This window comes from Nerophis lumbriciformis, linkage group LG27 (genome assembly GCF_033978685.3).
Source record: "Nerophis lumbriciformis linkage group LG27, RoL_Nlum_v2.1, whole genome shotgun sequence".
In the NCBI taxonomy this organism is placed as follows: domain Eukaryota; kingdom Metazoa; phylum Chordata; class Actinopteri; order Syngnathiformes; family Syngnathidae; genus Nerophis; species Nerophis lumbriciformis.
The window spans coordinates 18,302,000-18,315,625 of record NC_084574.2 but is presented as its reverse complement, the minus strand read 5'-3'; the positions used below and the strand labels follow the sequence as shown (position 1 = coordinate 18,315,625).

At 39.0% G+C, this 13,626-nt stretch overlaps 1 protein-coding gene across 2 annotated transcripts in view; it reads right to left on the bottom strand.

The window, feature by feature from the left end:
* The window catches only part of cxcl12b (chemokine (C-X-C motif) ligand 12b (stromal cell-derived factor 1)), a 35,863-nt gene extending 23,379 nt beyond the window's left edge, over window positions 1-12,484 (bottom strand). For both annotated transcript variants that reach the window (XR_012051249.1, XM_061922746.2), the window contains exons 1-2: window positions 12,351-12,484; window positions 7,975-8,092 (exon numbers count right to left, since the gene is read on the bottom strand). Coding sequence is in view for 1 of the 2 variants with exons in the window: in XM_061922746.2 (XP_061778730.1) it covers window positions 7,975-8,092; window positions 12,351-12,417 (185 nt within the window). In the remaining variant the exon portion in view is untranslated. The remainder of the gene's footprint in view (window positions 1-7,974; window positions 8,093-12,350) is intronic.
* Window positions 12,485-13,626: the final 1,142 nt, after the last annotated feature.

Below are 13,626 nucleotides of genomic sequence, written 5' to 3'. Positions count from 1 at the left end.
AATAGCACCTTAACATTTGACAACCAAACAATTACACAAGGCGACTCGGTTAAGAATCTGGGTATTATCTTCGACCCAACTCTCCCATTTGAATCACACATTAAAGGGGAACATTATCACAATTTCAGAAGGGTTAAAACCATTAAAAATCAGTTCCCAGTGGCTTATTTTATTTTTCAAAGTTTTTTTCAAAATTTTACCCATCACGCAATATCCCTAAAAAAAAGCTTCAAAGTGCCTGATTTTAACCATCGTTATATACACCCGTCCATTTTCCTGTGACGTCACACAGTGATGCCGATACAAACAAACATGGCGGATAGACCAGCAAGATATAGCGACATTAGCTCGGATTCAGACTCGGATTTTAGCGGCTTAAGCGATTCAACAGATTACGCATGTATTGAAACGGATGGTTGTAGTGTGGAGGCAGGTAGCGAAAACGAAATTGAAGAAGAAACTGAAGCTATTGAACCATATCGGTTTGAACCGTATGCAAGCGAAACCGACGAAAACGACACGACAGCCAGCGACACGGGAGAAAGCGAGGACGAATTCGGCGATCGCCTTCTAACCAACGATTGGTATGTGTTTGTTTGGCATTAAAGGAAACTAACAACTATGAACTAGGTTTACAGCATATGAAATACATTTGGCAACAACATGCACTTTGAGAGTGCAGACAGCCCAATTTTCATCAATTAATATATTATGTAGACATACCCTCATCTGCTCTCTTTTCCTGAAAGCTGATCTGTCCAGTCCAGTTGGAAATGCATCTGCTTTGAGTGTCGCAGGATATCCACACATTCTTGCCATCTCTTTCGTAGCATAGCTTTCGTCGGTAAAGTGTGCGGAACAAACGTCCAATTTATTGCCACTTTCGCATCTTTGGGCCACTGATGCAACTTGAATCCGTCCCTGTTCGTGTTGTTACACCCTCCGACAACACACCGACGAGGCATGATGTCTCCAAGGTACGGAAAACAGTCGAAAAAACGGAAAATAACAGAACTGATTTGACTCGGTGTTTGAGAAAATGGCGGATTGCTTCCCGGTGTGACGTCACAATGTGACGTCATCGCTCCGAGAGCGAATAATAGAAAGGCGTTTAATTCGCCAAAATTCACCCATTTAGAGTTCGGAAATCGGTTAAAAAATATATGGTCTTTTTTCTGCAACATCAAGGTATATATTGACGCTTACATAGGTCTGGTGATAATGTTCCCCTTTAAGAGTGTTACTAAAACAACCTTATTTCATCTCCGTAATATCGCTAAAATTTGTTCCATTTTGTCCACCAGCGACACTGAAATCAATATTCATGCACTTGTTACGTCTCGTCTCGATTACTGTAACGTGTTATTTTCGGGTCTCCCTATGTCTAGCATTAAAAGATTACAATTAGTACAAAATGTGGCTACCTCAGTGGAAGCATTTAAGTCCCATCTTAAAACTCTTTTTGTATACTCTAGCCTTTAAATAGACCCCTCTTTTAGACCAGTTGATCTGCCGTTTATCCTTCGTGGAAAGGGGAGGAGGGGGGGTGCACAGATTCGGTGACCACAGATGAGTCGCTAGCTGTCTAAATTCGGGACCCAGGGTGGACCACTCATCTGTGCATCAGTTGGGGACTTCTCTGCGCTGCTGACTTGTCCCCACTCAAGATGATCCCCTGCTGGCCCGACTATGGACTGGACTCTCACACTATTATGTCAGATCCACTATGGACTGGACTCTCACAGGTTTCCCATTGTCATCCCATTGGGTTGAGTTTTTTTCTTGCCCTGATGTGGGATCTGAGCCGAGGATGTCGTTGTGGCTTGTGCACCCCTTTGAGACACTTGTGATTTAGGGCTATATAAGTAAACTTTGATTGATTGATTGATTGATTGAAACTCATTTTATCTCAGGGGCCGCATGGAGGAAAATCTATTCCCAAGTGGTCCTTAATGGTAAAATCATGGCATGGCAACTTAAAAATAAAGACAACTCCAGGTTGTTTTCTTTGTTTTACTTTGGCCAAGAATAGAACGAGAACATTCTGAAAATGTACAAATCACAAATAATCCTCTGGACAAAACGCTTCAAGTTTGTTGAAGATTCTGAGGAAATTGGTGCAGCTTCAAAAACACAATGGGCCTCATTCAGCAACCGTTCTTAAGAACAAATTTTGTTCTTAGGCCCACTTTCGAAGTTTTTAAGGAGATTTTTGTATTCACCAATGTTTTCTAAGATGGGATTTGTTCGTAGGTAAGAACACAATCTAAGAGTGTTCCAGAGCACTCTTAGGGTGGCCTATTTGTTCTTAAGTGTGACAAATTCCCTTACTTCTATTGTCTAATGTTAAATTAATAGCATAGATAGATAGATAGATAGATAGATAGATAAGACAGACAGACAGGCATATAGCAAAATGAACAATATATAGACATGTCAAAATACTGTGTACGTGCGCACACACACACACACACACACACACACACACACACACACACACACACACACACACACACTGCTGAGGATCACTACTTTGTTTTTCTCCACTTCTTGCAGGAAAACCTCAATTTCTGAACTCGACCAGTTTTTCTTCCGCTTCGGGGCTACCTCAGCAGTCCCCCCTTTCTTAAACTTACGTTTTGACATTATGTATTTCCCCCGCAGGATAATACGAATTTATCTTCTGTAATGTTTGTGTTTTCTCCGTGTGTTTGATGTTCGGCTTTTCCGCCGGAATTGTGCCCTTATATGGGGAATTAAGGGCGTTTACCTATGCAAATTACGGAATTAAGGGTGTTTACATATGCGTATTGGGGAAATAAGGGCGTGTTTATATGCAAATTATGATAGACAAGCAAGCGCTAACCATTTGGCATTCAGCAACTTAAGCACAGCAGGTGGGAACAATTTGGCCGTTTAAAAACACGTCATGAATTTGAATGGACTCCACTTAGGAAATCACTTAGAAAGAAAGATAAGAGGAAAAGTAATAGAAAATAATGGAGAAGCACTGCCATAAGTTGGTATCGCGTTGCACTTCTTTAGACTAGTTGGGACTGAATCAATAGCACCTCTGCAGGTTGCAGTTAGGTAGTGCACTCAATTGCATCAGGACACTAATTCAACATACTTATCGATTAATGTATTTATCAAAGTAACTTAGTCTATTTGAATATTTAGCAACATTTTACAAAAGCATGGCCGTCTTTGCATACAGAGCCAACGCATGCAATGCAACAATCATTCTGGAAATAAGTCTAGGTGAACTACATTATCTCAGTGTTATACAGTATATCATATACATTTGTGTAGATATGACACTCTAGAAAATAAAAACATTATACTATTCAGGTGTACTGGAGAGGAGGCTACGCCGGATAGTCGAACCTCGGATTCAGGAGGAACAGTGTGGTTTTCGTCCTGGTCGTGGAACTGTGGACCAGCTCTATACTCTCGGCAGGGTCCTTGAGGGTGCATGGGAGTTTGCCCAACCAGTCTACATGTGCTTTGTGGACTTGGAGAAGGCATTCGACCGTGTCCCTCGGGAAGTCCTGTGGGGAGTGCTCAGAGAGTATGGGGTTTCGGACTGTCTGATTGTGGCGGTCCGCTCCCTGTATGATCAGTGTCAGAGCTTGGTTCGCATTGCCGGCAGTAAGTCGGACACGTTTCCGGTGAGGGTTGGACTCCGCCAAGGCTGCCCTTTGTCACCGATTCTGTTCATAACTTTTATGGACAGAATTTCTAGGCGCAGTCAAGGCGTTGAGGGGATCCGGTTTGGTGGCTGCAGGATTAGGTCTCTGCTTTTTGCAGATGATTTGGTCCTGATGGCTTCATCTGGCCAGGATCTTCAGCTCTCACTGGATCGGTTCGCAGCTGAGTGTGAAGCGACTGGGATGAGAATCAGCACCTCCAAGTCCGAGTCCATGGTTCTCGCCCGGAAAAGGGTGGAGTGCCATCTCCGGGTTGGGGAGGAGATCTTGCCCCAAGTGGAGGAGTTAAAGTACCTCGGAGTCTTGTTCACGAGTGAGGGAAGAGTGGATCGTGAGATCGACAGGCGGATCGGTGCGGCGTCTTCAGTAATGCGGACGCTGTATCGATCCGTTGTGGTGAAGAAGGAGCTGAGCCGGAAGGCAAAGCTCTCAATTTACCGGTCGATCTACGTTCCCATCCTCACCTATGGTCATGAGCTTTGGGTCATGACCGAAAGGACAAGATCACGGGTACAAGCGGCCGAAATGAGTTTCCTCCGCCGGGTGGCGGGGCTCTCCCTTAGAGATAGGGTGAGAAGCTCTGTCATCCGGGGGGAGCTCAAAGTAAAGCCGCTGCTCCTCCACATCGAGAGGAGCCAGATGAGGTGGTTCGGGCATCTGGTCAGGATGCCACCCGAGCGCCTCCCTAAGGAGGTGTTTAGGGCATGTCCGACCGGTAGGAGGCCACGAGGAAGACCCAGGACACGTTGGGAAGACTATGTCTCCCGGCTGGCCTGGGAACGCCTCGGGATCCCCCGGGAGGAGCTGGACGAAGTGGCTGGGGAGAGGGAAGTCTGGGCTTCCCTGCTTAGGCTGCTGCCCCCGCGACCCGACCTCGGATAAGCGGAAGAAGATGGATGGATGGATGGATGGACTTAACAATCATTTGATTTTTTTTGCCATTATATGTGTATAGGGGGATGTATGTTTAATAAGTAGGGATGTCATACTTTTACTCCAAGCAACTTTTGTAAAGTTTGTCGATTTGTTTTCTTCCATTTAAGTATGCAGGTTAAAAATACATATATCAAAATTCTTAAAATATTAATAATGTAGCTATGAAAGTTCAATAATACAGTAAGTAGGCATGTGTATTGTTGGGATTTTATCCATACCAATACCAATATATATATGTCTTATCAATACTGGTATTCATCGTCACGCTTATCGGTACTATGTGTAATTATTTTAAATAAAGATGCGAAAATAATAAAACCATGTAATCAATATTTTATTGGCACACTAGTTTGTGCACCAGCAACATCATGATTTAACATCTCACATCAGGGAAGTGTTTTGTAAACACTCAGTTTTTAGGTCTTAAACAAGACGACTCTGTTAACAGTGCAAGGTGCAATGCAGTTATGTCATCATCTTGTTAAGACCACTCAGATCCATCACTGTGTTTCTATTCATTACAATTACACTCATTATATCCATCCATTCATTTTTATTTGTTTATAGCTTGTCCCAACAATAACATTTAAAATAATAGTAATAAAATAATAAATAATAAAGTAAAATAACATTAATGTATGGTATTCATGTTCCTTCACAGACCTTTACGATGATATATCATATCAAATATATAATACATCTATACAATCAATTTGCATGTTAGGTAGGTGTGCATTTTGTAATAATAGGAATTGTTTGTGTTTAAGTGGAACACAAACATATTTGAGTGACGGACTGGAAACCGGTGTTGTAAATAAAAAGACCCAGATATATATTAACTTTTTTTAATATTGGCCTGTGGATTACTGGATCGCCTAGAGCACTGTTTTTCAACCACTGTGCCGCGGCACACTAGTGTGCCGTGAGATACAGTCTGGTGTGCCGTGGGAGATTATCTAGTTTCACCTATTTGGGTTAAAAATATTTTTTGCAAACCAGTAATTATAGTCTGCAAATGATGTGTTGTTGTTGAGTGTCGGTGCTGTCTAGAGCTCGGCAGAGTAACTGTGTAATACTCTTCCACATCAGTAGGTGGCAGCAGGTAGCTAATTGCGTTGTAGATGTCGGGAACAGCGGGAGGCAGTGTGCGGGTAAAAAGGTGTCTAATGCTTAAACCAAAAATAAACAAAAGGGGAGTGCCCCTAAAAAAAGGCATTGAAGCTTAGGGAAGGCTGTGCAGAACGAAACTAAAACTGAACTGGCTACAACGTAAACAAAAACAGAATGCTGGACGACAGCAAAGACTTACTGTGGAGCAAAGACGGCGTCCACAAAGTACATCCGAACATGACATGACAATCAACACTGTCCCCACAAAGAATGATAAAAACAACTGAAATAGTCTTGATTGCTAAAACAAAGTAGATGCGGGAAATATCGCTCAAAGGAAGACATGAAACTGCTACAGGAAAATACCAAAAAAAGAGAAAAGGCCACCAAAATAGGAGCGCAAGACAAGAACTAAAACACTACACACAGGAAAACAGCAAAAAACTCAAAAAGTCATGGCGTGATGTGACAGGTCGTGACAGTACACCTACTTTGAGACAAGAGCTATAGTGATGCATGGTTGGTTATGGTTTAAAGTCATATCCAACAATTGCGACAACAACTTTTTATTGTCTACCGAGTTTCGCTTTTTAACGATTTCTGCTGGTGGTGTGCCTCTGCATTTTTTCAACGCCAAAAATGTGCCTTGGCTCAAAAAAGGTTGAAAAACACTGGCCTGGAGGACGGTCGAGTTGATGAAGCGACGTTGTGGCGGTTGTGAGTTAAGTAACACTACAGTAACTCTTATTAGCATTAGTGTGACTTTGGGGACCAGGAGGAAATATTGTTGTGTTACAAACGTTTGTATGGTGTTGCTTCTCTATTTGTGATTATTCCGAGCTGATTATCTACCCGTGTGTAGTAGCGGCACTTGAGCGGACTGTGACAGCGTGTCATAACGACCACGGTCAGCTTGATAGCAGTATAATTAGTCCAGAATCACAACGGTCTTCCTGGACCGACCCAATTAGAAACTGGTACCAAAATACAGGGTATGCATCCCCAATAATAAGGTTGCTTGAATCAAATTTAGAATGTGTAACACTACTACCTACACCTCCTTAACAAACATATGAAATGGTTCCACCTGGATAGCGGCAAACCTAACTTCGTACATTTCACTAAACACAGACGTCATAACATCGTCAAAGTCCACCTTTAAGCTTTCACACACAGCACCAACATTTTGGATCAAGGGTGAGGTGATGGAAGAAAGAAAAATATATAATACATCTATTTATGGCAGCATAGGAGAATGTTATGCACAAGTTTCACTTTTACAACTCATTGCGCATAACTGTGGTGCGTTCAAGGAGCCTTGATTAGAGTTAGAAGCAGATGTGTCACAATTTTTCAAAGACAGGGGGAGACTGAACTCCTAGGTGATGTCCTAAAAATAATATAATCATAATAATAATGATGTGTTGCTGTGATTCGTATTATTCAGTGATAATAATCAGCTAATCTCTACTTTACACTCTGAAGTAAAGGAAAACTTGAGTTACAATCATATTTAAGTGAATAATGATTATTTAAATTCATATTCCGGTCACTTTATATTGAAATTGTTGGCACTTTTTTGTAAAAATATTTTTTCTTCAAAAAGTAAGAACATATATTAAATTTTTTTAAGATGGTTTCAACCAAATCAATGCAATAATTAGTATTTTAGTGCACGTAAACATACCAAGTATGTGTATGGGGCGGCGAAGTTGGGTTTCGGGGGGGGGGGGGGGGCCCTTAAAGAGTGGGCCCAGAATTTGGTACTTGAATTAGGTACTTTTTTCCATCGGTCCAAACCAAAGCATTTTCATGCAGAAAAAGTCCATAAAAACAGAAATGTGATCAAACTTCACATACTAAAAAAAGGCAACTTGGGAGTTCCTGCTGTGTGCAATGTATTGAAATTGATATATTCCAGCTTGTCCTGCAGGATAGAAACTGGCCAACTATTTTATGTTCACACGTGAAAATCAAATCAAAGCAAAGAATAAAAAACCGTTTTGTGTTTGTTGTTGCCGAGCTGCCTCAACCTTGGCTCTTTGCAAGGAAGTGAGGCAAACACTACACATCACTTGAGAATAGAGCTGACAACCTGTACATCATTTAACTATGCTTAGCAATATCTGGGGATGTCAGTTGTCTGCCTGAATAACTCACATCAGACAAACTGAGCTTTCATTTACTTAGAGTCCTAATCTTTAAGTCGTGTACTCACATGACTTGGAAGGGGCAGTTGGGCGTGTGCAGGAACTTGAGCTCTCTGATGGAGCGCTGAGGAACCGTGTTGAGAGTGGAACGACACCAGCACCGCTCCACCAGACTGATAGGCTTTGCTGTAAACACATCACGAAAAAACAACAACAAATATTATTAATGAACAATATCAAAAAAATGTAAATGATTAAGCTGGAAAGAAAGCTTGGGGAAAAATAGTTAATCTTGACAAAAACTTTAAAAAAACATAAGAATTTTGTATTGACTGCACTATATTTTTTTATACATGTAATTAAAATAAAACAATGATGTATGTGTTAGACAGGCCTCCTCTCTTCCTGTTTTTAAATTGCTCTTAAAAACACACTTTTATTCCATGGCTTTTAAGACTCTGTTATCTCCATCCTGCTATGGCGTCCCATAATGCACCTGCTGTGAACCTGTTTCTATGTTTTATTAGTTGTTTTCTTTATCGTGCTCTGTTTGTGTTGTCTTTTAACCTGCCTATTGTACAGCACTTTGGCTACCCCTGTGGTAAATTTTAAATGTGCTTTATAGATAAAGTTGATTTGATTTGATTTGATCATGTAATGCTTGCATAAAGAAACATGCAGGGGAAAACGAGTTCGTTGTCTCTCAAATTGTGGTATGGAAATGTACAGAATTTGTGTATATATATATATATATATATATATATATATATATATATATATATTAGGGGTGTGGGAAAAAATCGATTCGAATTCGAATCGCGATTCTCATGTTGTGCGATTCAGAATCGATTCTCATTATTAAAAAATCGAGTTTTTTTTTTTTTTTAATTTTTAATTTTTTTAATTTTTTTAATTAATCAATCCAACAAAACAATACACAGCAAAACCATAACAATGTAATCCAATTACAATTACAATTTCAACATAGCAGTGATTAAAAATCCCTCATTGACATTATCAGACATTTATAAAAAAAAAAAAAAAAAAAGAACAATAGTGTCACAGTGGCTTACACTTGCATCGTATCTCATAAGCTTGACAACACACTGTGTCCAATATTTTCACAAAGATAAAATAAGTCATATTTTTGGTTCATTTAATAGTTAAAACAAATGTACATTATTGCAATCAGTTGATAAAACATTGTCCTTTACAATTATAAGAGCTTTTTTACAAACATCTACTACTCTGCTTGCATGTCAGCAGACTGGGGTAGATCCTGATGAAATCCTATGTATTGAATGAATAGAGAATTGTTTCGAATCGGGAAAAAAATCGTTTTTGAATCGAGAATCGTGTTGAATTGAAAAAAATAAAAATCTATTTTGAATCGAATTGTGACCCCAAGAATCGATATTGAATCGGATCGTGGGACACCTAAAGATTCACAGCAATAATATATATATATATATATATATATATATACATACATACATACATGCGGTATACCGGTATTAGTATAGTACCGCGATACAAATGAATCATATTCTGTACTATACTGCCTCTGAAAAGTACCAGTATAACCCCCGCAATAGCAATTCTTTGTATCTGTAGATGATGCTACATATGAAAAAAAACAAAAAAAAACACCTGATGTTAGTGCACTAGTCGAGAAAAATGAGAAAACTACATAAATAACATACTGTAATTTTTTTATCTTGATAGATTGAAAATTAACACCAACGAGTTGACTAAATCATCACATAATTTATTCAGACAGTATAAATAATGACAAATAAAGATCGAATACGATTAACCACCACATGTAAGACTAAAAAAACACAGCCACATTGTGATTTGTACATTTTCAGAATGTGCTTGTTCTATTTTTAAACAAACAAACAAAAAACTATCTGAAGTTGTCTTTATTTTTAAGTTATCGTGCCGTGATTTTACCAGTCCGGCCCTATTGGGAGTCAATTTTTCTCCATGTGGCCCGTGATCTAAAATGAGTTTGACAGTTTGTCTGATAGTTTATTACCTCTTTGTTACAATGAGTTGTACAATGAGAGGGATACACATTTCAAGCCAACGCCTTAAGCTTTAATTTAATGTAGGAATGTTTATTGAAATATGTTTTGATGATGAGTTATTCGTACTAAAGAGCAAAGGGTGTGACAACCAACCAATTTAATATCAAATGACCAATCAACAAGACAGTGCAGTTGAAGATAAATGCAATAATGAATTGTTGGCTCCCTTATGTTTTTCACATCCCTCCCTAAAAGGGTGTTTAATCCACTGTAACATCTCTTTCCAAAGCACGGGAACATATGAGTTTACCTGCTATTGCTCTCCACAACGTGTTCATTAAAAAGAGATTAGTCCCTTTTTTTTGGAACCACTTTCTCTCTTTCACATGCACACACAGACGCTCGCAGAATTTTAGCCTTTCACTCGGACAGCATTCAGCCTGACCATTCTCCCACTAAAGGGTCCTCAACATTCAATTTCTAACGTTGCCCCCTTTCATAAAAGGGCCCTCTGTGGCTCACACACCGCATCTGCGGTCTCAGTGGAAATCACCCTAAGTACATTCTTAAAATGATTACAAATGGCCCCTGTGCCACCAGCATGGAGGCTGGCGAGGCCCCGTGCACCACTGCAGATGCACGCTGATAACATCAAACATGAAAGTATAATATTCACATTCCAAAATAGAGCTTGCAGATGGCCCAAATATGTTGATGCTTATCAAATGCCCTATGTTATAGCAAAATGTGTTAAATGTGGTTGTTTTTTTCCCATTATAAAGCAATGTTGAGACAATAATGAATCCACAATATCCCTTTTTTTAATAATATAAATGGACAAATAAACATTTTGTACCCAATCTAGTTAACAAAGTGTTCTTCAGCAGTTCCGCATATTGTTCCTGACACATGTTTATAAATCAGCACCAAATGTGCCACCACAAATGGCTGAGGCCCAAATAATATCAGCCTAATGACGCGCACCCTTTTCGGGGCCCATTCTCATGCAAAGCGGAGGATCATTATGCCAGGGCCACAAGTGAGCATCCGCCGCTATCACCAGCGCATTGTTTATCCCTAATTAGAAACTAATTAAAAGAAAGCACAGAGAAGAGCCCAATGCACACATGTCTTTAATATGCGATCAGGGGGTCCTAGCAGGGCAGAAACAACAAGCTTAGCATCATGCAGGCCAACCTTGGCTGCTCGCCTGGTAAAGAACATAAGGGGGGCAGTTTGTGGCCCCCTTCCAAAACAGTCATTTTTGTTGATTCTTGTACAGAATTTTAAAAAAGCAGCAAAATTGTATGTGATTTTAATTGACTTTTAATTGTTACACTTGCTCCATGCACACTATTGCATTGAAGAAATACATCGTCAAACAAAGTGCAAAGATGGCACAAACACAAGTCTTTAATAAAAGTAAAACTTGGAATGTATGGGATCCATCCATCCATCCATTTTCTAACGCTTGTCCCTTTTTGGGGTCGCGGGGAGTGCTGGAGCCTATCTCAGCTGCATTTGGTTTATGGAATTGTTTTAACTATTAAATTAACCTAAAATATGACTTCTTAATTTTTGTGTTTAATAAAGGATACAATATGTTGTCAAGCGTTTGAAATGCAGTGCAAGTGTAAGGCAATGTGACACGTTATTGCTTTTTTTATTAATGGTTGTCATGGTGATGGAAATGATGAGGCGATAATAACAGTGATTTGTTTGTTTGTTGTTGTTTAATGTTTTTAATCACTATTATGTTGGTATTATTATCGTTGATACTGTTGTTGATATTATTATTTTTTTTTTGGTGTTGTATTTGGGTGTTTTTTCAATTGCTCTAAGTGTTGCGTGTCTTGGATTGGTTTGGAATTGTACTATTATGCGTTATTATTGTATTGTTATGTATTGTTTTGTTGCACTGGTTAATATTCTGTTTGATTTTTGTAAATAAAATAGAAAACATTTTTTAAACTAATGTTAAATGTCCATTTAACCATTTTCTTTATCATTTATATTTATTTGGAATTGTTTTTTTTAATAACAAAAACCAAGATAAAACCGTGTTTTATTCACACCTAAATGCATGCATTTTTGCACAAATAATTGCATTATTTTCCAAGTTCCTCCAATTTCAATAAAAACAAACAATTTAGATTGTGATAAAATGAGCTTTGAAATTGGAAACTAAACCATATACGTTGTAGATAATTAACATTTTGGTTAACAATTTCTTAAGAGTATATGTTTTTAATAGAGAGAAGGGTTATGAAAGTGAATGTAAAAACATGTTAAGACTTCAGCATCCAAATGAATTCAACCTGCAGTTTGGAAGAAGTACTTGAAATAAATAAAATAATCTAATATTTAAAAAAAACATGACATTCATAACCATTTAAGACCGAGTGACTCACCGGTGCTGATCGGTCCATGTGTGATCACGGCCAACAGAAGCATCAGTGGCAGCAGTTTGACATCCATGCTGTGGCTGCACTCTCTGCTACAGTCCCGGGCTCAACTGAGGCCGCCAGCGTTGCATTGTGTTAAATCCTCACACGGGAGAGGGAGAGCGAGAGATTGAGGGGAAGGAGGGAGTCCCACTTTCTCAGAAGGGGGAGGGCGGAGGAGAGGGGTCCCAGCATGAGGAGGTGAGAGGGAGGAGGAGAGAGCTGTGGAGAGCCAGGAGAGACTTCCTTGCTCGTAAAAAAGAGTTGGCAGGGAGTCAAAAAGGGAAAGTCTGGAGGATATTTTTTTCCTCCTTTGTTCTATTTGTCAAAGGCTCGATGGAGTTACCTTTTCCAGTGTAACCTTGATTGATATCAATGTGTCCCTCCTTTGATGTTGCAGAGCATCTTTCACCTTCCAAAACATCTGTCACACACACATGGAAGTTTGGGTGACCTCCCTGCAGAGCTCCCTGCTGTTAACTAATATTATTGTTGTATTCCGCATATATCAGCCAAGTGTGACTATTGTCTCTCTCTCGATAGGACGCTTGCATGCTGTAATGTAAAATATGCAGCTCTGGCTTTTATTACTTAACGTTTGGTAATCTAGTTTGGTTGCTGGATGGAAAATGCTATTACTAATAATAATTAGGGTTGTACAGTATACCGGTTTTAGTATAGTACCGCAATACTAATGAATCATATTCGGTACTATACCACCCCTGAAAAGTACCGGTCCGTACACCTAACATCCACTGTAATGATACCAAGTACAGGAGCGTATCCAATCGATTCTACTATTATTATGTCGATATTTTTTGGCATCACAACATCTTCTTTCATTTATTTTTTAATTCGTATTATGTTTATAAACTCATGTAATATGTCACTGGACTAGTGTTGTAACGATACCAATATTTTAGTACCAGTACTAAAATGATTTTGGTACTTTTCGGTACTTTTCTAAATAAAGGGGACCACAATAAAATTGCATTATTGGCTTTATTTTCACAAAAAATCTTAGGATACATTAAACATATGTTTCTTATTTCAGTTAAGTCCTTAAATAAAATAGTGAACATACAAGACAACTTGTCTTTTAGTAGTAAGTAAACAAACAAAGGCTCCTAATTAGTCTGCTGACATATGCAGTAACATATTGTGTCATTTATCATTCTATTATTTTGTCAACATTATTAAGGACAAGTGGTAGAAAATGAATTATTAATCAACTTGTTCATTT